This window comes from Typopeltis vanoorti, chromosome 13 (genome assembly GCF_054136105.1).
Source record: "Typopeltis vanoorti isolate ZY-2024b chromosome 13, IOZ_Tvanoo_1.0, whole genome shotgun sequence".
NCBI classification, from domain to species: Eukaryota; Metazoa; Arthropoda; class Arachnida; order Uropygi; family Thelyphonidae; genus Typopeltis; species Typopeltis vanoorti.
The window spans coordinates 73,968,970-73,993,099 of NC_143561.1; the positions used below are offsets into that span (position 1 = coordinate 73,968,970).

General features: G+C 36.4%; 1 protein-coding gene across 5 annotated transcripts in view; it reads right to left on the bottom strand.

Moving 5' to 3' along the window:
- Positions 1-24,130, bottom strand: part of Oseg6 (intraflagellar transport protein Oseg6) — a 745,559-nt gene that overhangs the window by 632,242 nt on the left and 89,187 nt on the right. For 4 of the 5 annotated variants that reach the window (XR_016549279.1, XM_090403101.1, XM_090403103.1 and 1 more), the window contains exon 5: positions 16,992-17,090. The exons of the other annotated variant lie outside the window; for it this stretch is intronic. Coding sequence is in view for 3 of the 4 variants with exons in the window: in XM_090403101.1 (XP_090259227.1) it covers positions 16,992-17,090 (99 nt within the window). In the remaining variant the exon portion in view is untranslated. The remainder of the gene's footprint in view (positions 1-16,991; positions 17,091-24,130) is intronic. 5 annotated transcript variants of the gene reach the window in all.

A 24,130-nucleotide genomic window follows, 5' to 3' on the forward strand; every position in this document is an offset into this window, starting at 1 on the left:
CTGTTGTGCCAGGTCAGCTCTGTGATGGTTTGTAGAGTCTTCTCATATTACACATTACGTCCCTTAGTGTATCTGGAGATCCTTAAATGCTGTGAGCTACCAGAATGTGCTGGTTGATCACCTACACACTTTCATGGCTTTCAAGCAGCCTGCAGCCAATGGTCTGTTTCAGCAGGACAATGTGCTGCTCCCAACCACCTAGGTATGGCTCGATGAACACTCATCTGAGTTTGGGAAAATCCGGTGTCCCCAAAGGTCCCCAGATTTAAATCTGATTGAATCTCTCTGGGATGCCATAGAGTGAGACATCAGATCCATGTATCCAGAACTGATGTCTAAGGAACAGTTGTAGACAATGCTGCAACAGGCATGGCTAGAATTATCTCCAGCAACCCTCTGGCATCTGGTGGAGTCAATGCCTCAGATAGTACGGGCTGTTACTTGCGTCAGAGGAGGACCAACATGTTATTATGTAGGGATCTCTAATATTTTGTCTATTGAGTGTAATAATGAATAAACTACTTAAGAAGAAAAATCTAATATCTTACAATTTTTAGTTCAAATCACACTTGGAAACATGTTCCTTATATAAATCAATTTTTAAAAACGCGAGAAAAGGAAAAACAATTTTGTGCAAAGCTTTCCCAACTAATTTTAAAATGTTAAAATACAGTACTAGTTTTTGACAGAAATCCAAAATTAAAATTTATATTCAAATTCAAAAACATAAGATTTACAACTAATATTCTATAAATATAATTACAACTTCGGAGATGCATTACACTTACTATATGAGGCAAATTAATGGTTGAAACCCTGAAACAATTCTCTACAGCAAGGGTCTCCTCAGATGGCAGCATCCAGAATGCCAGAGGATTTTTCACATACCATGATCTTACCCTACCTCAATAATATGTATATACAATGTTGTTCATAGAAACTGCAACACCTTACATAAATATAATTTTAGTAGTTAAATGGTCATTTTCATTGGTTTATCATTAGGTATTTCATTGTAGTGCATCATCTATCATTCCCATGTTTCTGTAAAATATAATAGTTGCTGCTATTGCGTCAGAATTTTTTATGCTATAAACAGACAGCAAGAGCTAGTTTTTGCATTTTCATGCTGAGATTGCTATGGCTAGTCACGCACAGTTAACACCTCACAGAAAAAGTGTGATTCAAGCTATGAATAGAGAAGGCTATTCCTCTCGTGAAATAGTTAAAAGAGTATCCTGCAAAAAATCTACTATGGCTGCTGCCAAAAGTGAAGGAAACTGGATCTGCTGAAAGGAAGAGGGGGACAGGAAGAGAGGCACTGTTTACACCATGCCAAGATTAAGGTCTAAAATACCTCTGTCTCAAAAAAATTGCCTTGCATTGTTTGGAGAACTGAACTGAGAATAGGAAGAACAAACAGGAGTTGTGGCAAGCTCTGTAACTATCATGAAAAGACTCATTCGACAGGGCCAATAGCCAGGCACCTTAAAATGAAGCCCTTGTTAACCAAAAAAATGATATTGGCTCAGTTAAATTTGTGCAAAGAGCATGCCAAATGGATCCCTGATCAGTGAAAAATAGTATTTTTTTTTTCTGATGATAAAAAGTTTAACCTGAGAGAGCTGACGGGAAACAGACAGTTTGAAGACAATCAGGAGAAAAATTCAACCCTGACTTTTGGTGTCAACAGTCAAATTCTCAGCCAGTCAGATGATCTGGGTCTGCATGTCATATCATGGTGTTGGTCACCTGCATTTCACAAATGGTTAGTGAATGCACAAGTGTACCAGAAAATTTTAGAATTATTATGTCATGATGAAAAAGCAGTGAAACACTCACCTGGCTGGCTAAGTGGTTAATATTTCTGCTCTCCAACCAACAGTTAGTCTAAATCCTACTGTATGATGGATGTTTTGAAAATGTTCAGGTGGAATGATTTTTGTCATATAGCATGCAATCATTATTCCAATTATGAAAGGCTTGAAAAAGTTCCACATTTGATCTATAGAGAAAAATTCCCATGTTATTTAACTTCAGTACACTAAATGTTAACAGTAACAAGCTAATAACTTTTTTTTTGTAGGTATACTGCAGTATCCTCAATGCAGATAGTCATGGGATTAATGGAATATCAGTTTGAATATCACAAGAATGAGCATAGGAATTGGTATTGCCTCTGACTAGGCTGCTTAAGTCTAAGGGTCTGATAGTCTGAAAAGTAGTGGAAGGAGTCTGCAGTAACAAATTATAGACCAATCAGTATCCCAGGAATGGTGGTGGTGGTGGTGGGGTAAAAGAGTACTGGAAAAGTTGATCAGAGAAAGAATTCAGAAATGGATTGATAAAAATGTGATAATCTGTGTGGGGGTGGGGAAGAGCATGGCTTTATGAAGGGCAGGTGATGCCTTAGTAATTTACTAACTTTACATAATAAAGTGACAGCTGTGGATATAGAGAATGGCTACAAGATGATAATGCTGAATTTCACAAAGGCATATGATAATATACCACATGGAACTCTGTTCCACAAACTACAACAAATAGAGATGCATATGAAACTAGTGATATGGATACAAGTGTGGTTGATAGATACCAAAGAGTAGTATATTATTATTATTATTACGGCATCTCCATGGAGTCGGCAGACTCATCGTGGGAGACCCAAATTAACCACCATACACACAAATCCAATCATACTCCTCCTCCTTGAATCCATTCACTGTCAGGGAACTCATAACCAATTCTGTTAATCCATTCCATTCACTTACCACACTCCATGTAAAAAATCTGGTTTGCACACCTCTAATAACCACACTCTTACACAACTTCCATGGATGGCCCTTGTTCTCTAACTATTTGTCATATATTGAAAAATTTTGCTTGCATCAATTTTATAAAACCCTTTTAATATCTTAAAATTTCTGTCATGTCTTCCCTTTCCCACTATCAACTAAACTTTGTAACCCCCAAACCTTCAACCTATCCTCATAGGGAGCATTCCATAGACCTGTCATCGTCTTGGTCACTCATCTCTGAATCTTTTTGACCACCTCCTGGTCCCCATGGGATAATTTTATATAATTTATATAGAAGGCCTTGTCTCCAAACAGTGTCAAAGGCTGTTGACAAATCAATAAATGCTGCTGATGTTTTTAAACCTTTTTGAAAACCAGCTTCTATGTGAGTTACTAAAGAGAGAACCTGGTCACAACACCCACGATTTGGTCTGAAGCCAGCTTGTTCTATTGGGACATATTTAAATATTGTGGAGCTTATTCTATTATAAATAAGTTTTTCAAAGAGTTTATAACAACAACTGAGGAGAGTAATAGGTTGGTAACTTTCCGGTTTATGATCAGGCTTATCATGCTTTAAAATTGAAAGTATTTTTGCTTTTTTAAAAATAGTGGGAAGTTTACCAGTTGTAAGAATGTAAGTATAAAACTTAGTTAACCATAAACTTGCATTTCTTCCCAGGTTAATCAAAAATTCTGGATGAATGTTATCAAAACCAGGAGCCTTACCAGGCTTTAATTCCTTTAAAGCTGCTTCAACTTCTTGCTGCATAAAAGGGCATGCAAACTTTGAAGTTATAGGTAAAGACTTGCTAAATTCTTTTAATTTTCTCTTAATATATCTTGTATGCTTTTTATTGATTAGGATACATGATATATTAACAATATGTATAGCTAGTTGATCTGGGGTGATTCTTGGTTGTTCTTTAATCAATGAAGCACTACCACCTAGTTTCCCAAGAAGGCTCCAAGCTTTATGGCTGGAATGAGTAACGTCTATACTTCTAGGAATACTTTTCTTGGCAGTAAGCAGGACTACACCTATAAATCGATGAAAATTACTACTTATTGGAGATATCCAGTGAACACATTTGTCAAGTTCATTTGCATATTTATTCCAGTCAGCCTTTTTAAAATTCCAGCATGGGATAGGCTTTTGATCTTACAAGTGGAATAGAAATACCAATGTCAATTAATACTGGTCTATGTTGACTATGAGGAAAGCAGTTAAGACCCTTCTCAAATTTTGCATAGGGTGACCTGAATTATTTTTGCTCACAAGACATAAATCAGGGTTATAGTCTCTTTTCCAGGCCTATATGCTATCTAAAAGTGCCTTTGTCTTTGGCATCAAAGACTAAGTGAAGATTATTTAGTTCGATCCATTCAACAATTTTTTCACCACATTTGTTGTTTCAAGCATAATTCCACTGTTCATAATGACTTAAATTCCACAATATAAATTGTGGGATGTTCAGCAATAGGAATCATTTTTTCTGGCCAAGGTGATCCAGATGGTCTATAAATATTCGTAATTGTAATATCTTGAACTTTTATCACTACTGTATGTATGTTTTCTTCAATATTTTGAGATAGAAGAAAAACTTCTTTAAGATGATTTCGCATGTACATTGCTATTCCATATACTTCATGATAAGTTGTACCAATAGCAACGTAACCTGGAATGTGAATAAATAATTATTCACATAAAATGTGAATGTTACTAATACAGGATCTCATCATCATCATCATCAAATTCCTGACATGTACCCTTAATGGGTGTACAGGGTATGATAGTACTACATGAAACATACATCATTACTAATTCTTATCTAAAATTTTTCTCCAAATCAATCTTTTACCTGTCAAGACTCCAATATTATCAGATTCTGTATTTCTATCTTCTAACGCACTTCTTACTGTACCAACCCACCAATATCTTGGTCTTTTTCCAGCCAACCTAGCAGAGAACACTTGTTTTGCTAATCTTTCCTCTCCTGTTCTGTTTAAGTGACCACCACCTGAGATTAGCTCTGCTAACGCATTCCTGGATGCAACAACGTTAAGTTCTTTCCTAATATCCTTGTTTTTAATATGATATTGCCATTGATGCCATCTGTTCATGCCCCTAGTCTTTCTCAGGACTCCCATATCTGTGGTATCTAGTCTTTGGTCAAGTGTTTTATTTCTAACCCAGCTCTCAGATCCATGAGTTAAAATGGTTTGAACACTGTCTTGTATACAACTAATTTAGTGTTTTGACTAATTTCTTATTCTATATAAATTTATTCAGTTGACTTCCTACCATATACCAGCTTTGTTGGTTCTGTTGTCTATTTCCATATTGAATTTACCATCTTCATTAAAAATCGTGCCAAAGTAGCTGAAATGTTTTACTTATTCTATAGGTTCTCCATTCACAGTGCAGTTGATATTTTCAAATGCTTCTGCTTATTTTTATTGTCTTTGTTGTCTTGTTATTGCTGATCTTCATACCATATCTACTACAACAGTTATACAATCGTTTTGTCAACTAGATCTCAGTGATGCCTATAATTTTTGGCCAAGTTAAGCTTACCAATGCCATAAACTCCTTACCCTTATTCCTGATACTTCTTGCATTCGTGTACATGCATTTCAAGGTACCTTTGTACCCATAGTTATCCTTGTGTGATGTCATTACTAACCCATTTAAATTGGAGACCTGTGAAATCCCATTCGGCATTGCATAATCGTTACTGTACACATGTTCATTTATCACAGGGATGGCCAGACACTTGATTTCATCCTCCCTGATATTTCTAGTTCCTGGTTTTGTACTGCCACATTCTCACTAAACAACACTTTCTCCAAACATCTAACTCCAAACCACTCAAATGCTATCTGTCAGATATATACAAGTCCTTTCATCCATCAAACTCACTCTATACATCAATGACTACTGCACATGGTGAATATGCTCAAGGTGGATGAGGACTAAAGAGATTAAGTACTTTATTAATTTTAAGAGGCCAGGACGATACTATTTTTTGAGTAAAATTTTCATGTTTTAATCTGAGATTTAATTTGATCATAAAGTATGAAAGTGCAAGAAACTGGGCATAAAAAGAAGGTACTATATGGAGATTTCATACTAAGAGGTATACTTAATGAGAACATGGCCAAATTGTGTTTGCCAATGTGCAAAGACCAAGGGCGTTAGGGAAGCTGTTAGTTTGCAGAGAGGAGAAGTGAAAGAATTGATTCCTTTCTTTTAAGCTTACACAGTGATCCAAATGACATGTGATAGGTGGTGGTGGTCCACAAAAATATGGAGTCATTAACACCCTTAAAAACAGAGCTACAACAATTTGCTCCAACCAGCAAGCCCTGAAACAAGAACTAAAAATCATCAGCGAGACATTCATAAATAATGGCTATAACAAAAATACTATTAATAAAATACTCCATAAAACAACAACAAAAACGAATCCAGATTACAGTAAAACCATAGCCATCCCATACATTAAAGGGCTATCAGAAAAAATCAACAGAATCCTACAACATTATAACCTCATTGCCACCTTCAAACCACTCACTAAACTTAAAACCATATTCAACTCCTCTAAGGATCCTCTCCTCCCATTAGCACATCCTGGAGTCTATTGCATCCGCTGCACCTGTAACTTACCGTACATTGGTGAAACAGGAAGGACAATCCCTATACGCAAGAAAGAACACATTAGACACATTAAATATAACCATTATGGTGAAGCAGGCCTCTCAGACCATGCGCTCAACACCTTACACCAAATGAACTGGAAAAGCACCCGCTCTTTACACCACACAAAAACCTGGTATGAAAGGAAATTTAAGGAAGCCTATGAAATCCTGATAAACCACCCAAATATCAACAACAAGGATGGCATGAAAATTCCAAGGATCTGGATGGCACACATTCAGCCTACCTAATATATAAGATCCAGCATAAGTCAGGACTCTAGCCAATCTTCAGCTAGTATTAGAAACCATTCCATACCAACTGGCTAGAATGTACAAGTATAATCATGATGTTAATATATGTATATAGATAGATGCTTGTTGTTATGCCCAATGTATTTCTACAACCAACAGATAACACTAATAATAGGACTCTATTATTAGTGTTATCTGACCAGAGGTCAGGCCAACAATTGTTGCAGCGGTTGGTCAGTATCTTTAACAAACCAGTTTGATTGTAGTTTAGCTTGTTTTCTGTGTATAGTTGTATGCTTCAGAAGATGACCTTGACATAGAGATCGAAACGTCGAATGTAGATTTTAGTTATATTAAACTAAAGTTTTTATTCAAACACGGTAGTTGTCTCCATAATTTTCAAAAATGAGAAAGAATTGATTGTTTGGACTAGCACAAATGATTTGAAAGGTGAGAAATATGCAATGAGAGATTATATGAAAAAAACAAAAAAGAGTGAGAAAGTAAGAACTGTGAGTCTGCTGCCATGGTTTTACAGGACTGAATTCAGAAGAAGGGCCACAATTGCTAATGAATCAATATGATAGTGCAGGAGGAATTGTGCAGTGTTTACGGATGTATGGAGTGAACTTGATGAATGAACACTTCTATGTGCCTGATGGATTGCATCTGAGTGGTTTTGGAGTTAGATGTGTGGACAGAGTGTTGTTTAGTGAGGGAATGGAAGTGCATAATCAGAGAAATTTGAAGTATTAGTGGGAATGCAGTCAAGCGTGGGTTTAGCCATCCCTGGGATAAATGAGCATGTGTGTACAGAAATGGTAATGCAATGCCAAATGAGAGGTTGCTAAATGTGGAATTCTCTATCAAGAAAGGGTGTATGTTGAAATATAAACTAGTAATTAGGACAGACTTAGAAAGTATCTTGGAGCAGTGCCAACGCATGAAATTTTACAAGGAGAGAATATCAGTAGTGCATGGAAAATAGTCAGGGATTGTTTGAGAGAAGCAGTAAGAGACTGCATAACCATGGTCAGGAAGATAAATCAAATGGGGATTAAGTGGATGAGTAGAAATATAAAGCAAGAACTGCCAAAAATAAAAAACACTATGGAGAAAATATAAAGAAAGTGATCAGTATAGTCATGAGCAGTACGAAATGGAGACTGGAAGGGTGACTAGAATGGTAAGAAAGGCCAAATTAGATTATGGAAGAAAATTAGCTAAGCATGCCAAAGTAAGTCGAAAAGAGTTTCTTTGTTATGGTAGCAAACAACATCAGAATTTCTGAACACATGGATTACATCTAGTTCCACCAATATAGCCACTCGGAACTTGCTGGCCATGCTTTAGACATCCACCCTCCCTGAAAGATACACTGGAAGAAGGCCACTTTACTCTACCACTGCTGCAAATAAATATAAGAAGCTATTCCTGGAATCCTTGTCAGCTCTGAGAAACTTTTCAAACCTCAACATTGAATACATAAAACTGCCCTAAATATGAGAAGCACTCATCCTCAGATCTTCAGCCCAGCAGCCAAGACCACTCAATTTAACCCAATTGGGGTTGCCAGTTAGAACCCTAAGCCCTATTTTGGTTGCTTTTCTTCAGCCACATTTAGCCAGTGCTAGTGCTCACATGTACATATCATTGTTCTGTAATAATTGATGATGGCAATTTGACTTTACTAAAATATCAGAAGTATTAACTAAAGTTATTACAATTAAAATTTGGTATATGTTATAATTTCCTGCAAACTAATATTTATGAATAGCCAATGCATAAGCCTTTCTACCAGGGGACATAACAGAATAAGTCATTAAAGGGATTCTATAAGACTGAGACAAAGGAAATTTTCAGTACATTACAAACAGAGAGAGAGAGAGAGAACTAGAGATTGCTCCTGGTAGTATGTAAAAACATGGTTAGTAAGGGAATGTGGACTAAATTATTTTCTTGGAGATTGGTGAATGAGTGGAATGAATTTCCAGAATGAGTTGTGAGCACCCTGACATTGAATGAATTTAAAGAGAGTTATGACAGGCACTGGGTGTATAAAGGTTAGTGTTTGGGTCTCCCATGATGAGTATCCTGACTCCATGGATATATCCTTATAATAATAACATGATCGTGCATGGAAAGTTGTATTAGAAAGATGTATAAGATGAGTATTCTGACTCCATGGATATATCCTTATAATAATAACATGATCGTGCATGGAAAGTTGGTGAAATTTTATGTCAAAAAAAAAAGGGGGGGTATGGAAATATCATTTGATTCATTAATCTAATATTATTCAAGTAATAAGATGTGTGAGAAAGTCAGAATCTTTTGTTTTCTAATCTATATCATGAGTTTCAGAGTAATAGATCTCCACATAGTTGTTTTATTGTAAATTGTTTAAATTAATTTTTGTACATTATTATTATCGTTACTAAAAAGCATACATAAAGTGTGCTGAAAAGTTACGATAATCACCATGAAGGAGTTGAGGTATAACCATGTAACTTAAACATTATTCTACATATTCCCAATGAAATGTTATTCACTTATTACAACACTGTTGCAGCATTTGCAATCCTGTGAGAAAAAAAACGTCTTTCCTTGTTACATAAAAAATCCTCAACTGCAGATATCACTTTATCATTTGTGGTAAATTTTGTTCCTTTCAACTGTCTCTTTAAATTTGAGAATAGAAAATAGTCAAATAGGACTAGGTCTGGTGAATAGGGTGAGTGAGGCAGACACTGAAAGTCCATGTCTGTTGGATTTCATGAGCAGTTGTCCTGCAAAAGCAACATGCCTCTGCTCATTTTTCCTTCAGTACCTCCTTCATTTCCTTCAAAGCTGTTGAATAAACTGCTGCTGTAAGAGTTTCACCTTTTTTGAGGCACTTGGTAAGGATTACACCATCCATATCCCAAAAGACAATGGAAAGAATCATCCTTGCTGACTTTTGGATTCTGCCCATGGTAAACCTTTGTGTTTCCACTCCACTGACTGTTATTTGGTCTCTGGGTTATAATGATGAAGCTATGTTTCATCAACAGTCACAATACGAACCAAAAAATTTGCACCTTATTTTTCAAAACGACCCAAAATTCCTTGAGATGACAGCACACGTTTTCTCTCTCTCTTTTGGCTGGCAGTCAAACATTTGGGGAACCACTTCACTGAGAGTTCTGCATGATGGATAATGACCCCAACTCGTTTCCCAGAGTCTTTGCAATGTTTTTAGCTGGTATTCGCCAATCAACAAGGATCATAGCATGCACGACATCAATGTATTCAGGTGTGACTACTGTAGATCTTCCTGACTTGGGTTGTCTTAGGATGCCCAGTTTTAAACTTGCCCACCCATCTTGCAACTGTTAGATATGCTGAGGCACAGTCTCCTAAAGTCTCAAGTTTCCCACAAAGTCTGGTGAATATCAGTTGTGGACTTTTCTTGCAGCATGAAAACTTGATGACATCCCACACCTCTGTGTCTTCAAAACCTCTGAGGTGTCTTCTTATATATCCTAAAAGAAAAAGGATAAGTTATTACAATTTGATGAAACATGGGGGAATTAAAAGGTTTTTAAGATATGTTCTTTATTGTGGTTATATCAGCTGCTTGAATATCATATTGATTCTAGGTATTTATCAGAACTACTCAGCCCCAAATCGTATTAAATTTTTATTGAATGAGTCCTGAATAAACTTTATTTATTATTATTAACATCCAACCTCCATGGAGTCAGAGATTCATCGTGGGAGGTACACCCTATAGCCAACAATGCTCATCCAACCATGCCATAAACTGATTCAATGTGTCTACACTTGCAACACAATCAGGCAATGCATTCCACCCACCAACCACTCTCCACACAAAGAACCTGCTCCTCACACCTCTATTCACACCCTCTTTATACAGTTTCCAGTGATGGCCTCTTGTTCTTGACCTCTCCCATTCTAGGAAGATTCTCCTCCATGTCAACCTGATAACAATCCCTGACCACATTATATGTCTCAATCATATCCTCCTCCCTCTTCTTCCTATTCACAAGGCTTTGCAATGTACATTCTCTCAATCTGTACTCGTACTCCACATTCCAAAGACCACTGACCATCTTTGTGAATATTCTCTAGATACTTTCTAACATATCCTTGTCACCATGAAAACCTGGTCACCAAATCTGTGCACAATAATCCATATGAGGCCTGATCAAGGCCTTATACAGTGGCATAATAACATCTCTATTTCTGCATGTCAAGGTCCTCTGCTTCACTGCCATTATCTGATGTGATGTCTTCACAACTTGGGCAATGTGGACCATGAATTTCAGGTCCTTGTCCACCACCTCTTATTTCCTCTTCCTCCTTTAAAGTTTCCCCCACCAAGTGTACTTTGCATCCCATCAATGCTTACAAAATTTCAAAACCTTACACTTTGCAACATTGAACTGATAGTTTCGCTTACCTGCCCATTCTTGCAATCTATTCAAGTCCTCTTGTAAGGCCATAACATCTGCTTGACTCTGTACTGCTCTCCCCAATTTTGCATCATCTGCAAATAGCTGCATATCACTAGTCAAACCCATCCCAATATCACTAATATACAAATTGAAAATTGATGGTCCCAAAACTGACCCCTGCAGTACACCTCTAGTAACCTTTCTCTTTTGGGATACTGCACCCATATATACAAATTTCTGATACCTATCTGACAGCCAGTCACTGATCCAACTCAGAAGTCTGGTATCAAATCCCATCTGTATTAATTTATTTAACAGTTTGTTGTGTGGCACTCTATCAAAAGCTTTTGCAAAATCCAAGTACACCACTGCATATGCATCTCCTCTGTCCCCATTTGTCACCTTATTATAGTACATAAGCAAGTTAGTAAAACATGATCACCCTTTAACAAACCCATTCTGATTACCACAGAGAATACTGATGTTATCAACACATTTCTGTATCCTACTTCTCACCAATCTCTCTAGTACCTTCACCACAATCCCAGATATACAGATTGGCTTATAATTTGAAGCTGCAGCCTTATCACCACCTTTATGCATTGGAAAAATTTTACCTTATCACCACTCTCATGGAACCTGTGTGGTAGTAAGACTCTTATTAAATACGCATGCCAATGCTATTGCCAATTCTCTGGAACATTCCCTTAAGATGCTGGGGAATATGTCATCAAATCCTATCTTTTGATAGCAGCCTTACTGATATAAAGATTATTTATTTCCTCAAAAACCTCCTGCTCACTCACAATTAAGCCATCCTCTCCTATGTTCTCTACACGTGAGTTTCTCATGATTTCAGCCTGATGATGAAACACCCTAAACTGATCAGCTTTTTCCTCTTGCACATCCTGGAGTGAATAAAGTTCCCGTTAACTAAAACTTAGTCTACTTTGAATGACTAGTAGATCTGTTAATATCTATCTTGAAGATCATAAAAATTAGATTTGGAATTATCTGTATGGCGAGTCAAAACTGGCAGATCATGCTATGGATGCTCCTTCACACAGGATTAAATGGAAGAAAACAACTGTGCTGTGCCGTGCAGATGTCACTATTGGTCTGAGATATTATTTTTAGAATCAAATAAGTTATGAAACACTTCTCTAATCCATGTCTGGACAGTTCAGCAGTGACAATTCATTACGGAGAGAATTCATCGCGAAGACTACTCATCGCAAGGAAAATTCATTGCAGAGGAAAATTCACTACAGGGGCTTTTCATCACAAGGAAAAATTCATCATGGAGGAAAAGTCATTGAGGAGACTATTCATCGCGAGGAAAATTCATCGCAAGGAAAAATTCATCGCGAGGAAAAATACATCACGGAGACTATTCATCGCTGGAAATTTAATCATGGGGAAAATTAATCGCACGAAAATGCATTGAGGATATATGTGAAAAAAAATTTTTTTTTTTTTTAAATTTACGCATAAAGTTAATCATATTCTTTCTTACTACAGGCTCTGTAGATCTAAGCAGGAATATATTCATAGTAGCAGCTCCAACATACTAGTTTAACAGCAGCTTTATACTCTGAGAACCAGTGGTTAAATTCAGCCAGGGCTCTCCGGGTCCCAGTACCGAACTTTTTTATGCACCGGACCCGAAAAATTTTTCTGTTTTCTGTCTTTGCTCCCTTTACAGTAATTAAGCAGAACATGAAACAGACGGCAATGACAGGTTATTAAGAAGTGCATATGATTGGTGCAGTATTAACAAAAGATCGTGTGATCGAAAGATAAAAGTAAGCCGCCAGATGAGTTGAAATGCTAACTCTCTTCAACCGAATTCCATATGTGAAACTGTCATAACAACATTCACTATATATATATATATATATTTGTTAGTTTTAGCATGTTCGGTTGAATTTCATTGCTGCTTTGAGAAATCACACATCTAATTAATAACAATAGTTTTTAGTTAGATACTGTGTTTGCCATATGGTTTTGCTTGAGTCTATACAGCATAGTTTCTGTATGAGGGAGACATGTGATTCATTCATTCATTCATTAGTGTTGTTTTTATCCGAGTTGTCTCTAATTACACAATTTGTTGAGAAATATATTACACAGACTGTTCATACCTTATTCACTGCCATAATAAAAGTAATTGTTTTTCTTGGCTCTGCAATATAGTGGCTATTGGAGAGGGCATGTTGATTACGGTGGGAGCAGTTACTATCGCCCCAACGTGCACGTGTTTAAGCGTTTTTTCATGTCCGAGGTATATACGAAATTTTTTCATTTCTTTTTTCAAAAAGTAAAATCAGGCATGGTGCAAGTTATATTTGAGTAAGTATGGTATTTCAACTATAGATAAATACATCAGTACCTTCTTTAACCCTGTGGAAGTCGCGATAAAAAAAAATTGCAGCTTAGGGCACATGTATCTGAGAGATATATTCATTACTAGCATGTGCTGAAATGCGATAAAACTTAAAAAAAAAAAAAACACTACAAATATAATACATGATGGTTGATTTATTTTCAGATGCAATCTAGAAATTATTGAAAAAACAGAAACAAATAAAAAAAAAAACTAAACCAATACTATACTGACATTGGAGTTTGCAGTATCTTTCAGATACAATTTATTATCAAATATCACACACCTTTACATAACACGTTAAAACAAACTGACTTCAATTTTCTAGCAAATAACGCTTTCAGCAAATTTTTCCTGCGATGATTTTTCCTGCAATGAATTTTCCCTGCGATAAATTTTCCTCTTGATGAATTTTCCCCCCCACAATGAATTTTCCTCTCGATAAATTTTCCCTTGCGATGATTTTTCCCCTGTGATGATTTTTCCTTTTGATCAATTTTCTCTGCGATGATTTTTCCTCTTGATGAATTTTCCCTGCGATCGATTTTCCCCACGATCAATTTTCACATGATGAACTGTCCATGTCGCAATGAATTGTCCATGAATCCTCTAATCTCAATAAGTATGGCTGCATTAATTTTCCAAAAATCTGACAGAGAATCATTCTAAGATCATATTTATTTCAATTCTTAATAAGACATTAGTCCTTTTCAGTTATAATTTGAATTGTTTTGGCAACAATATAATTTTACTATATATGTAATTAAACAAATTAATTTATGTGCACCTCTGAAGATGGTAGTTTAAAATTCAACAAAACAAATTAATTATTTATGTTACTGTAGTGTTGTTTATACTGTGAAACGCTGTTATGAAATCTAGATTTGTTTTAGTAGTGTTTCCAAAAATTGTTAAAAGATATGATTTTAATTTTGTTGTTTTTGCTCTGTTTTAATTGTGCTTCTATAATGTCTTTAAAAAAAAAAAAAAAAAAAAAAAAAAAAAAGCACCAATACTCCCATAAGTGCAAGATGTTCATCGCATTGAGGTTTAAAATGTTAATGTTATGAAATCTAAACCTAGAATCAAGATGTTGGCTCAGATTCTATACAATATAGATCAGTGCTTTCCAAACTTATGGATGTAAAGGCCCCCTTGGAAAAATTTAAATCTTTCACGGCCCCTATCGAAAAAAAATTCGTAATACAGACATATGTTATTATAATATTTATTGCATTTATATTCAATACAAAACATACAGCGAATATCGCAAAAATCAAATGCAAATATTACATTTTTAGCATCTTACATACACATTTGACATGGCACACTTAGTCTTAAAACATTTTAAATTTGTTTTCATTATTTCAGGGCCCCTCTCAACAAAACTAAAGGCCCCCAAGGGGGCCACGGCCCACAGTTTGGGAAGCGCTGATATACCGGGTGATTATAAAATAACGTAAAGTGTTCAGCGCCCTCTAGCGAGTAATGTAGTGGACGAAACACACCAATATTCGGTAGATGTACACAGTGGAACATGGGGATTCGATTTAACAAAAAAAAAAAAATAGTACCAAAAGTCGCCAAAAGGGGAATTTTTGGTGCTGCCAAATTAATTTTAGTAGGTGTGACTAACGAATGACTAAATGGCAAATGAGAGACAGCACACATCAATTTCATGACTTTATTGTTAATTACAAATGAGGTTCAATATGACCACCATTGTGATGTTCCAGGAACTGCATACGGTGCACAACATTTTCCACAGTGGCTCGCAACATATCGGAATTGATTTGTCTCACATGTAACGTTATTCAAACTTTCAAAGTTGAAATATCGGGTACATGTCCTTGATACACAATGCTTTTAAGAAATCCCCACAGCCAAAAGTCATATGGATTGAGATCAGGCGATCTCAGTGGCCATGGCGTGGGAAATGCACGACTAATGATTCGTCTGACAGAGAAATGTTGTTGCAAAACACGCTGTACCTGAAGTCCGATGTGGAGTGGAGCACCATCCTGCATGAAGATGGTCGAATCGAGACATCCACTTTGCTGCAGTTGTGGAACCACAAAGTTCTGTAACATATTGGTATACTTGTTAGCATTGACCAGAACAGGTCACTGGTCCATTATCATCGGTCCATACTTTTCCTCATAAAAGTATGGACAGATGATACAAAAGATGCCGTAAATCCGCACCACACTGTGACTTTGGGTGAGTGGATAGGCATCTGCAGACATGCGGATTAGTTGCAGCCCAAATGCGACAGTTGCGTGTGTTAATATCGCCATTCAAATAAAAGTGTGCTTCATCACTCCATAAAATCTGCCATGGTCATGCAACATCCACTTCTATGAACGCTAAGAATCTCAAAGATAAGTCGATTCATGTGGTTGCATCACCAGGGCACAATTCTTGAACATGACTGATTTTATAGGGGTAAAACTTCAACATCTGCTGTAGGATTTTCCACACCATTGTGTATGCGATATTTGTTTGCCGGGATATTGCTCGTGCACTGCTGGGACCCTGCACATTTGTCATCTCCTGTTCCACAATAGCAGTTGCAATTGTTCAACTTGTTGGTGATTGATTGGTTTGCGTCCCCTGCCTACCTGCACTGCTAGAGTTCCAGTAGTTTCAAATCGCCGAATCAGTTTTCGTAAGTTTGTTACGCTAATCGGACCTTTTCGTAAATTTTTCATACGCCGAAAATCACTAAGATAAGCATTGGCATTATTGTTCCACGGATAATAGAGTTTGACAAACAAAGCACACGCACATAAGGTAAGAAGCATCAAAAAGCAGTTCGTCTACGAATGATAAGAAATCTCACAGGCTATCCTTTTATTGCATGATCGCTAACAAGAAACACGATGATGCAAATTAATGCATTTTACTCGGTAAACAGCGCCAAAATTCTCCCTGTTGGTGACTTTTGGTACTTTTTTTTTCATTAAATCGAATCCCCATGTTCCACTGTGTATGTCTACCAAATATTCGTATGTTTCGTCCAATACATTACTCACTAGAGGGCTCTGAACACTTAATGTTATTTTATATCACCCGGTAGATGAGCTATATACACCTAAAATACAAAGAGTATTACATGGGATTTCTGATTACTTCCTCATTCTTGGTAAGGATGACACATAAATTTTTGGATAAATTTATCTGCTTCTGGTAATGATGGAATACAAATTTTTGGACAGTTTAATAAGCTTTAAAGTTTATAACAAAGAATAATATAAACTTATGATGTATTATCCATCATTGGTAACAAATACAATCTTGGCATCCTTTTTAATCCATATAGAAATGCCAGGACAAAATTCAAACTAAAAATAAAAACAATAATTTTTCCAAATAGTTTGTCTTACAGCTGACCTGGAAGTACGATGATTGTAAATAAGCAGATTTCCCTTAGAAGTGCCAACTGCCAATAAAGGTGCACTTTTTGCCCATAGAAGAAGGGTAAGCATATCTCTGAAATAAGGGTTTACAATGTTTTAGCACTGAAATTTAACACAGTTCAACTACATTCTTAATCCAAGATAATTAAAATATATGTATATAATTAAACACATGAATTAACATTTATTAGCTTAATAAAAAGAAAAACTAAATATTAAAAAATTTCTGTTTTTTTAAATGTTTTTGAATCTGTTTTGTATTTCTTTAATAACAGAGCCATTTTATAAAAGGTGATTTTTTTTTAACTTACTTTTGCATGGTTTACATGAATCAATGACTAAGCAAAGAACATCAATTTTTTATTATACAGATCAATTTTAGGACTCATAGCGAGAGAGAGAGCAAGTATATGTGCATGCAAATATGAATGCACACATACACTCAACATACAAAAAAAAAAAAAAAAAAGTGAAACACTGATAAATATATTCCTGGTATTCCATGGCTTACACAGCCAGGTAAGACAAACAGGCATAACAGTAAGGGCAACTGGTCATCTATATGTTGTCAATAAAACATTGTAAATATGGACTTTAATAGAGGTGTTATCATGGGATATCCAAAAAGTGGCATATAAAACACTGAGAAAAACATGGAGCACATAAGTTGAGAATGTTCTGTACAATGAACAAAGGATGCCTTAGACTGCTTACAAATGCTGTTAAGTCCATGCAGCTGTAAAAATGATATGCATTTCAACTAAATAAAATATGAATGAAATGACTAGCCAGTGATGAAACAGAGCATTGTCCGAATACCCAGGAATTTACCAGGGCAAAATAATGATTTCTGTAACTGAGGTTTTTCTTCTCTTGCTGGCCTGATTGGCCAAGTGGTCAGCCTATCTGCTCTCCAGCCAAAAGGCCACGGGCTTGAATCCTGCGTGGGCACGGATGTTTGTGATTGTCTGTGAAAATACTACTGGTGGCAGTGGATAGTAGATGGCATTGGTGTAGATGATGCAGTTCGCTGTAGTTGGTGGAATGAGTGGTGGAGACGGAGAGCTGTAGAGAAGGTGCTCTCCCTCAATGAGTCTTTGGATTCCCTGGAGGTGTCAATAATACTAATAATAATAAAAACAACACAAGGTCCACATTAACCTGAATACATGGGATATAAAGCACAATATGTGCACAAGATTAACATAACACTTGGTATACTACACATATGTTAATTGTTAATTCACTAACTGTAATTAAAGAAAATGAACCAAAGAAATGTAACAAGATAATCTGTACATTTTTGTATAACTTAAAGAAAATAATAATTACAAAAGTTTGTACTTAAGTTCGTATTCAAGTGGATTCCCAAGAAACAGATCTGGGGAAGGTAATGGAACATAAATAAGCAAATTAGGTTGACATATAATTATAAAAACTACAGACAGCAACCACCAAAAGCTTTGCATGCACCATACAGACTTATCAAACAGCATGCTATCTCTATTGTGATCCTTCAAATAACAAGAAGGTATCCATCCTGTATTTAACAGAGGTTTCAGAATACATTTCTAGAATAACGAAGAGGTCATAGCTGCACAAGTTTTATAAGCTTCAGAATCATCTCTCATCTTTTTCGCTATCATTAAAGATAAACTGTTAGCTCTTCTCTCCCTGCAGTATAAAAGTTTGATGTGTATACCACCTGTCTTATTTTGGCTGGTTAATCAAGCTAGTTGTTCCATCAAGATATGCAATGAACAGTATATTAGGATTATATCTATCTTTGTCAACCTGATCTGGCAAGGTAAGAAGTCTCCAGTAGAATTCTCTGGAAAACACTGATTTTTCAGAGACATCATTACAGTTAAGAAATCTTGGGAATATAACAATACAAGATTTGTATTTAAGTTTTATTGATCTGGAAAAGGCATATGACAAGGTGCCAAGAGGAAACTCTTCAAATACTACAAATATATGATGCAAATGGGACATTATATTAAGCAATACATAGTCTCTATTTAAGCTGCAAGTCAGCAGTTGGACTTGAAGGATCTACAGGAAGATGGTTTGAGATAAAATCAGGTGCATGACAAGGGTGCACATTATCTCCACTGTTATTAATTATCTATATGGATCACATTATAAAGGAAAGTGGTATTAAATCTGATATACAAGAAATACAATAGAAATACAAGAAAACAATGTCCCATGTAGCGATGAGTTTGAGTCTATCTGGTGTGAAGTGGAGGTTAACAGAATGAAATATATGGTGGGGGTGTTGCTACAGGCCTGGCAGCCCAGTTGTAGGGGGGGGTGAAGAAATGCATTGCCAATTTAGCCTTATGAGCACCAAGCGAATGATCATTATGGCTAACTTTAATTTTCAAAACATTGATTGGGTAGAAGAGAAATCTCATGATAAGAAAGAAAGGGAATTTACGGAATTGTTGCGAGACAATTTTCTCAAGCAGCATGTGAAAGAAGGAACTCGAGGTCAAAGAGTGTTGGATATGCTCATAGCGTCAGAAGGGATCTCTGTCAAGAATATGGCTATTTAACCACCAATTGGTGACAGTGACCATGCTGTTCTTTTTTGGGAAGTATCTACTTGTATTGAAGTTCTGCTTAAAACAGGCTACATGCTGAACTACAAAGCTGGAAATTATGATCAACTCAGAAGAATACTATCTTTGGTCCCATGGTATCAGTTACTGAATGGAAAAAATGTCAGCAATGCATGGGGAATCTTTGAAAAAGTGCTTGAATGGGACGGTATCTCAATGTATCCCTAGTGTTAGAAGAATAAATAGGTTGGGATGTGCAGCCTTATTAAGCAAGAGATTATTATTATTATTACGGGCAGTTCCAAGGAGTCCTCAGACTCATCGAGGGAGGACCAACATCATGTCAAGAACAACTATTCAACATTCACACAGTATCTATCATACTTCTACTTGAACTCATTTACAGTCGTGGCACCCACAACAGATTCTGGCAGCTTATTCCACTCATTTACCACTCTCCAAGTAAAAAACCTAGCTCTAACATCCCCTGCTAACCACACTCTACCAAGCTTCCATGGATGGCCTCTAGTCCTCCCACTACCAACCCTATTCTCAAAAATATCTTCTGAATTGATCTTATAGAAACCCTTCAGTAATTTGAATGTCTCAATCATATCACCCCTTTTCCGCCTATCAACCAATTTCTGAAGAGTACTGTTGTTCCTAGAGTCCTAAAGGTGTCCCCCCCCCCAGTGGACTATATTGGGTTGTCTTGGCTGTTGGGCTGAAGTTCTCAAGATACAAGTTTCCCAAATTTGGGGCAGTCTCATGCACCCAAATTTGTTGAGGTTTGGAAAGTTTTTTTTTTTAGAGCTGAGGCTGATTCCATGAACAATCTTTCATATTTAAATTTGCTGTGGAGTATTAACATGGCTTTCTTCCAACGTATTCTGTGGCGCATACCCAGAGTATGGCCTGCAAGCACAGAGTGGCTGTATTGGTGAAACCGGATGTAGTCTTTGTGTTCAGAAATCCTGACATTTGCTGTCCTGACTGTTTAGCCAAAATATGACAGTTTACCCCAGGTAGGTCTAGGGGAAGTGGCTGGTCTTTGGTGGAGCAGATAAGATATGCCAATTTCTTATATGGTTTGTAACAAGAAGTCAGGTCATGTTTTTTTAAGATTTTGGTTAACTTTTTCAGAGGTGCCCCGGATATAGGGAATGGTGATGGATTTAGTGTAATCTTTGTTATGAGGGGGGGGGGGGGGGGTTGTAGCCATGGGCTAAGAAAGTGTTAAGGATGTGGTTAAGTTCAGTGGTTAGGGCATTGTCATCTGAACGGATTAATTTTTACCTGTTATATAGTGTTTTTATAACCCTATATTGTTGTGGGGGGGGGGGGAGAAGACTGCTGGTGAATGTATCTGCCTGTATGGGTAGGTTTTCTGTAAACAAAGAAAGACAAGGATCCATCAGGCTGGCGAGTGATTAGAGTGTCTAGGAAAGGGAGACTGTTGTTTTCCTCTTTTTCCCAAGGTGAACTGAATTCTGGGGTGTTGGTTGTTTAAGTGTGTTAAGAAAGAGTGTATCTGAGCCATGTGGCCAAATAGTGAACACATCATCAATGTAGCGAAGCCAAACAGTGCGTTTTTGTGGGACTGAGTTTAACGCTTTCTCTTCAAAAGTTTCCATAAAGTTGGCCAGGGGTAGGGAGAGTGGTGAACCCATGGCTATCCCATCTATCTGTCTGTAGAATTTTCCTTGACAAAAGAAATAGCCTGAGTTCATTGTGAACTGAAATAGGGTGGAAATATCATGAGGAAATTAGGCTTGGATGAGCTCTAAGGTTTCCTTGAGTGGGACATTTGTAAATAGGGAGGAGACGTCAAAACTGACCATTATGTCATGATGTTGGACTGAGAGGTTTTCTATACTGGAGATATAGGAGGTGTTTATTAAAGTTTCTTTTAATTAGTATTCCAGTATACGTTGTAAATTACTTAAATAATTTAATAGTCATGACTGTACGTTAGAAACTCTGAAAGCAAAAATTTTGTGGACACAGTTACTTGGTGTGTGCACTCTCTTTTTGACTGATATGACAGTTTCGAGGGAACACTGCTTATAAGCCTTTCTCCTAGAAAATGCATAAGGCAGTATGTCACATCATAATGGCTGCCTAAATTTTCAAAAATTATGGGAGGTAATAATTTTATGCAGCTGTTTTTATATATATATATGTTTATTAATTTAATTTAAATTACTAAAACACCGAGAATAATAAAGAATAAGGTTTAATCGGGACACTACTAGTTTCGTTGGTAAACTAATTTCTTCAGGTATCAAAGTGCAAAGAATTATCCACAATAATCCAACAGAAACATTACATAATAACAACAATAGATCTACTAGAAACTGTAGTACAGTTTAAATTGGAGTCTGTGCTACAGTTCCAGCTGTATGTTTATGCGAGTGCGATATCGCTAGTATGCCAGCACTGGGACAGCAGAGCTGTGTGAATCAGGTAAACTGTAGCTAAGGCTGCTATTCATGTGGGTTGAATCAAGGGTAATTTCTTTAGACTCAAGAATACGTCTTTCAAGTTCATCATAACAAATGTGAATATTAGAAGTTTGAAACCAGTCTATTTGATGTTGGCAGCCTTCATCAGAGTTTATAGAGAACAAGACGTGGCTGGCAAGGCACTGGCTCGGATTCTGTTATAGGATATATCTCTTTTGTGTTCTTCAACACGGAGAAGGATAGATTTATCAGTCTGTCAGTAGTAAGGTTTTCCACGATTACAAATAATCTTGTATACTCCTGGGAATTGATGTTTTTCTTTAGGTTGACTAAGGATAGAATGGAGTTTAGGAAAAGTAGAGAGACATGTTTTGATGTTGAACTTTTTTTAAAAATTTTAACCAGTTTGTGGGAGAGGGAACTAATAAAAGGCAAGGAGATGTAAGTTCTGGGGGTAGTAGAATCTTCATTAGTTAGTTGACGACAATGAAAACGAAATTTCTCAATGCATTTTAAAGTAAAACCATTATTAAGAAAGGTCCTTTTGAGGAAATTAAGTTCATTTTGAAGCTCTACATCGTCTGATAATAAGGATCTGGCCTGATGTGCAAGGATGGAAATAATGCCAAATTTCTGTGGAGGGTAGTGGTGAGAGGATGCATGAAGGTATCTGTCTGTATGTGTTGGCTTCCTAAAGATTGCAATTTTAATATTATCAGAGCACTTTGTAAGTTTTATGTCTAAAAAAGGAAGACAATTGTTAGTTTCTAGCTCATAGGTGAATTTGATCCTGTGACGAAAGCTAGAAACTAACAATTGTCTTCCTTTTTTAGAACATAAAACTTACAAGGTGCTCTGATAATATTAAAATTTCAATCTTTAGGAAGCCAACACATACAGACAGATACCTTCATGCATCCTCTCATGGTTATCATGGTTTTTCTTTAAAAAGAATTGAGAAATTTCTTTTTCGTCGTCGTCAAATAACTAACGAAGATTCTACTAACCCTCAGAACTTACATCTCCTTGCCTTTCATTAGTTCTCTCTCCCACCCCAAACCGGCTAAAATTTAAAAAAAGTTCAACATCAAAACATGTTTCTCTACTTTTCCTAAACTCTGTTCTATCCTTAGTCAACCTAAAGAAAAACATCACCATCTTCAGTTCCCAGGAGATGGGAACTGAAGATGAGAACACAATACAAACATACAAGATTATTTGTAATTGTGGAAAACATTACTACAGACAGACGGATAAATCTATCCTTATCCGTGTTGAAGAGCACAAAAGAGATATATCCTATAACAGAATCCGAGCTAGCGCTCTCGCCAGCCACGTCTTGTTCACTATAAACTCTGATGAAGGGCGTCAACATCAAATAGACTGGTCTCAAACTTCTAATATTCACAAATGTTATGATGAACTTAAAAGACGTATTCTTGAATCTAAAGAAATTACCCTTGATTCAACCCACATGAATAGCAGCCTTAGCTACAGTTTACCTGATTCGCACAGCTCTGCTGTCCAGTGCTGGAGTTCTCGCGATATCACACGCACGCATAAACATACTGCAGCGCGGACTCCAATTTAAACTGTACGACAGTTTCTAGATCTGTTGTTGTTATTATGTAATGTTTCTGTCAGATTATTGTGTATAATTCTTTGTACTTTGACACCTGAAGAATTTGGTTTACCAATGAAACTAGTAGTGAAACTAATAGAATAATAAAAAAATTAAACCTTATTCTTTATTATTTTTGGTGTTTTAGTCATTTAAATTAAATTAATAAACATGTCGTTTAACAAAGTAAATCTGAATACGAACACACACACACACACACACACACACACACACACACACACACACACACACACACACACACACACACACACACACACACACACACACACACACACACACACACATACACACATACATACACATTAATTTCATGATTATTCATCATTTTATAAGAGTTCTAATAATTCTTTTACTTGAAACACAGACACTCTGTTAAGCATTTGTTTGCATAAACTTAAATGTAATTTTCAAGATAAACTGTATACCAATGGCAAATATA